The sequence below is a fragment of the Phoenix dactylifera genome, unplaced genomic scaffold, assembly GCF_009389715.1.
Source record: "Phoenix dactylifera cultivar Barhee BC4 unplaced genomic scaffold, palm_55x_up_171113_PBpolish2nd_filt_p 000432F, whole genome shotgun sequence".
NCBI lineage: Eukaryota > Viridiplantae > Streptophyta > Magnoliopsida > Arecales > Arecaceae > Phoenix > Phoenix dactylifera.
In genome coordinates, this window is record NW_024067868.1 from 378,098 (window position 1) to 383,394 (window position 5,297).

The 5,297-nt window shown below is 39.2% G+C and overlaps 1 protein-coding gene across 1 annotated transcript; it reads left to right on the top strand.

Moving 5' to 3' along the window:
* Window positions 1–490: 490 nt before the first annotated feature.
* Window positions 491–2,945, top strand: LOC103721577 (GDSL esterase/lipase At5g33370-like). Its single transcript, XM_008811844.2, has 5 exons — window positions 491–912; window positions 1,044–1,171; window positions 1,255–1,497; window positions 2,202–2,454; window positions 2,541–2,945. Exons 1-5 carry the CDS (start codon window positions 675–677, stop codon window positions 2,771–2,773), a joined length of 1,095 nt encoding a protein of 364 aa, XP_008810066.2. The 5' UTR covers window positions 491–674; the 3' UTR covers window positions 2,774–2,945.
* The last annotated feature ends 2,352 nt before the right edge of the window (window positions 2,946–5,297 follow it).

Genomic DNA, 5,297 nt, shown 5'->3' on the forward strand with positions numbered 1-5,297 from the left:
CAGTCATCTTACAATTTGAAAGCATGGAATACTATCCTTATTTTGCCATAATGAGCATAGATTGAGTTATCCTTTTATAACATGTAAGGAGAATAGCTACCTTGAACTAGCTAATCAGTGAAGAGTTGGATGTCCAATAATCTGATAGGGGCATCTTTGGCATTAAGATTAGAACCTTAATGTCAATGGTCCCTCGAATGCTGTTGTTACACTGATCTTGTGGTGACATCAATATTGACCAATATTGGAGCGGTATATGGAATAAAACATACCAAAAATCTTTGTATTGGAGCTTGGAGCCACCAGTATGCATGATAATTCATGAATGAGCATTCTATGTCCGTGTAGTCATAGATGTAACGTCTGAGACATAGAACAAAGTAGGTTTTGAGGCCTAATGATAGATAACGTAAGCTGCCAACCACCTCGAAGGTGCAGAAGAATGTCGACTTCCTAATAGGGCAAACAATTAGATTTTGATTACTTTCTGTGGCCCTTCTGTCCACTCTATTGGTCTTAAGTAGGTGGAAGAAGAAAAAGTTGTGAGTTTGTGATGCAAGGAGCCCTATACATGCCACCACCTTTGGAATCCAAGTGCATATAGCCCCCCACCACAACCTCTAACTACTAGTGTTACTGCTCCCATCCAATCAAAACCATCTCATTCTACAACCATGGATGCCTATTTCCTTCTTGCCTTCTTTCTGTTTGGCCTTACAACTTTAGGAACTCTTTCAACAACAATGGAGGCCCGAGCCTTCTTTGTTTTTGGTGATTCTCTTGTTGACAATGGCAATAACAACTACTTGGCAACCACAGCTCGTGCCGACTCGCCTCCTTATGGGATCGATTACCCGACTCACCAACCCACAGGCAGATTCTCTAATGGGCTCAACATCCCTGACATTATCAGTTAGCAGTCCTACTTAGCTTCTTCTACTGCATTGTTAATGAATGCATGTTTCAGTGAATGTTTCTCTCTTCACTTTGATATGATCTATGTTTGCCATGTTTTCTTGACCAACAATTTCAATGTGCCTCAGGTGAGCACCTTGGGGCCGAACCTACATTGCCTTACCTCAGCCCTGAGCTCCGAGGAGGAAAACTACTTGTCGGTGCCAACTTTGCGTCAGCAGGGGTTGGAATTCTCAATGATACTGGAATTCAATTTGTAAGCCAAATTATGCATTATTTTCCTTAAAAGGTTGATGAACTTGAGATATAGATCGGCTGATATATCGGTTATGTTTGCAGGTAAACATTATTAGAATCAGCGAGCAGCTGCTATACTTTGAGCAGTACCAGCAGAGTTTAAGCTCGCTTGTAGGACGGGCTCAGACGAAGCGGCTTGTGAACCAAGCTCTTGTCCTCATCAGTCTTGGAGGCAATGACTTTGTTAACAACTATTTCTTGGTGCCATTTTCTGTACGATCTATCGAGTTTGCGCTTCCTGACTATGTTTACTATTTAATCTCTGAATACAAGAAAATCCTTGCGGTATGTCTTCTTTGCCACCTCAAAATGTTCATCCTTGCAGAGGGTAGAAATCTGATGCATGAACAGTGCTGAAACTTTCAATTATATGATGCCAACTGCCTTGAGCTCTGCAAAATAAGTCATATATTCTGCATTTTCAGAGTCTGTCGTGGTTTTGCATCAACTGAGCAACTAAATCTTTATTCTCATGAAGGCTCCATGGTCTACATTCAAACCAAAAAAGATCATTGCTCCGTCCATGCTGCTCAAGCTGCTCAACTTCATTCATATTTTGTGTGAATAAGCAGCAAATTTGAAAATGAATATCATGAACAATGTTCGCTTATTTTCCTCTTGTATGTTATATATTTTATGGCACTACACATGTATAACCTCGTATAATAATTCTCAGAGAATAGAACTTCAAACCATAGAAATTTTGGTTGCTATAAGTTTGCACTGCAGTTTGATGTCAACAACCTCTGAACTAGGAACTAGTACGTCTAATACTGAATCACTGACTATTTCAACATTGTCCAAAAATTGGTTTGAACTCAATATCGAAATAATATTTGTGGTAATGGAAGGGAGACAGCTGATCTTTCACAAAGTCAGTAATGTAGGCCTTGATTGCCATAGTAAATCTTTGCACATGAAAGGCTTTAAAGAAAAAAAACAATTAACATTGCTCCAGTTTTTCATGCATCGTTTCTATCCAATTGCAGAGGCTATATGAATTAGGTGCCCGTCGAGTCCTGGTCACCGGAACTGGTCCTCTTGGCTGTGCCCCGGCAGAGCTCGCTCAAAGAAGTCTGAATGGTGATTGTGACCCTGAACTGCTGGGGGCTGCGGACCAATTCAATTCCCTGCTGCTCCAAACTTTGAAAGAACTAAACAACCACTTTGGATCAGACATCTTTATCTCTGCCAATGCTTTCAGGACGCATATGGACTTCATATCAGATCCAGAGGCGTATGGTAAGAAACGTCATGGATACTTACTAATAACTTCATCTTCATTCATTCACTTGATCTTAACAATGTGTTTTATAAAAAAATTTCAGGTTTTGTCACATCAAAAGTTGCATGCTGCGGGCAAGGACCTTACAATGGGCTTGGGCTATGTACCGTGGCATCAAACTTATGTGCCAACCGCAACTTGTATGCATTTTGGGATGCATTCCATCCCACAGAGATAGGAAACCGGATCATTGTGAGCCAGTTCATGATTGGTTCCGCCGAGTACATGCACCCCATGAACTTGAGCACCATTCTAGCCATGGATGCAGGAACTTAGTGTCTTGGCATGTCCAGTGTTTCATCCTAGAGATATTTCAGAATTCGTGCCTAAGGTTTCATGCATAGGTTGGCAAATGATCGATCCATCAATCTGTAGCCTTTCAGCATGTGTCTGATGCATGATAATGGGGATACTTTGGTTATTCAGACACTGCTTTTGATGGACTAAATCTTGTGGATGTGTGCACCATGCATTTTCTTGCAAAAAAAAAAAGGTGTGAACTGGTCGTGCAGGCAAGAATGAAGCATTGGGCTAAGGATGCATTAGCGTGCATTTAGCTATGTTTGGTGACCTACATTAAGAGACTGTGTGAAGTATTATTAGTATTGGGGAAATGGGACTTCGAGAACCTGCTGCTTTTGCAACTGCAATTAAAGCAGTGGAATTGGTGGATATAAGTCAGAATCTTAACAAGATAATTGATCAAACAGTGGAATTGATCAAGCATCATCCCAACTATATAATTGGAGTTGATTTATGAATCGTAACTTGTCAAACATTTTTTTCATGCAACCCCTGACTATTTGATAATTTAAAGTTTTTTTTTATCTTCCCTCAAATCCCCACAACTTCCATTCATCTTCCCTAATATCTTCCTCTCCTCTCCCTACGTTCTCCCGGAAGAACCTAGTGGTGGAAAATAGCACCATTTCAATAAGAAAATGGCATGACATAATAAGAAACAGAACAGGAGAATATATGCCACTCACTCAACCTAAAGTCAAAGCAAAACAAAAGTTCAGAACAAGAAGTCAACTCGAAAACTTTTTTTTTTTTTGATGGTAAATCAACACAAGAACTCACCAAACAATCCTGGCCTTACCAGGCTGAAGAGCCAAAATCCTACTACAAAGGAAACCGTAGAAAGGAAAATAAAGAGAGATGCTTAAAGCCATCAAATGAAACTGTTGGAAATGCTGTCCATAGGTCTATCAGACCAGAACATCCGGTACAAGTTGACCAAATTCCAATTTGCTCCTCTCAGAAGCCATGCAGCATCATTCTAGGAATGAACAATGAAATAGATGAATTTGAGGACTCAAGAGTAGGATTTCCAGCAAAAAAGAATCTGCGAAATTTTCTCCACCATATTGCTAGACTCGTGGTGGCAGCCATGCAATTACATGATCCTTTTCCAGGATTTCCCATGTACAGAAAGATCATTCTGGCAAAACTTCCACCATTGTGGAAATACAAATTGTTTGGGAAGTGAAAGTAACTGGATTTTGGGAGGATATATCGATATCGCTATGAGACTCTTCTCTTTGCCTACTCTATCCTCACCTCTAAGGGAAGGAACATCATAGTTGCTTCACAAGGGAATTATTGCAGCTACAGATGGAGAATCAAAGTCCGGTCTCCTCTGCCAAGAATGGCAATGACATAGATCACTTCCATGATGGATCTTCTACTAATCTACATGCCTTCCACTCATACCGATGTTATTTGGAGAGAAAGAACTCTTCAGATCACCAGTGGATTTCTCTCCATGGGAGGGAGAATCACCAGTGGCTTCCTTCTTAACATGTTTCTAGTTGTATGGACTGTGACTGTCAATTGTAAGTGATTGCAGGAGATCTAGACTGGACACAGGAATAACTGAGTGTGATAATTAGCTATAGACTTAACACCAACTATAAGTGGGTAAAAATTGTCAGTTCATTTAGTGAGTCAAAATTAAAAAAAATAAAACAAAGGGAAAGCAATGAGGGTTTGCTTCCTTTATTCTAAAATATGCTGGCATCTGTTTGCAATAGTTATGGGACTGGTTGGATTTCCTCTTACGACGTATTTTGGATGTTTGGGTCCTTCTGATGTCCTTCTTTTCTGTCTTCTATTTCATTATCTATATGAAAATGAAGCAGGGTGGGAGTTTTCCTCATCTGTTTGCTTGAAGACAAGAAGAGGGGGGGCGGGATCCAAGAAGCAAGCAAGAAAGAAAAGCATTTACGTTGATTTGTGCTCTAAATACTTATTAGAATAATTGAGTCAATAAACTTTGCTCAGCTACACTATTTTAAGTGCAACATGAATGAGATTCCCCACAATCCACAACATATTATAATAAAGTTTGATTTTTTTTTTTGGTGTGAGAGTTATTATATTCAACTGACTGCGAGACTAGATTGATTACGATACAGATCATACAAATTAGTATGTTAAGCTTGTCTTTTCTGCTGCTGTGGTCTAATCTGATCAATGAATGGAACCTTTACTGGTATGTTCCAAAAGACCAATGCGATAAGTATGCTCCTTATGGAACACATGGTGTTTACAGTACAAGTAAATCAAACATAGTGAATTAAAAGAAATATATTAATATTTGTACTGAACATTTCATTCTGAGTTTATTTGAAGACCTTTTCTAAGGATATGTTTATCAGTCGTTTGCTTAAGAATGGGCATCCTTCTCACAAGAATTCTGTTCTTCCTCAATATCAAAATTAAAAATCAAAACTGCTTGGTGTTTAGCTTTACAATATATGCATTACTTGAAAATGAGTCATTGTAGGATAACAAG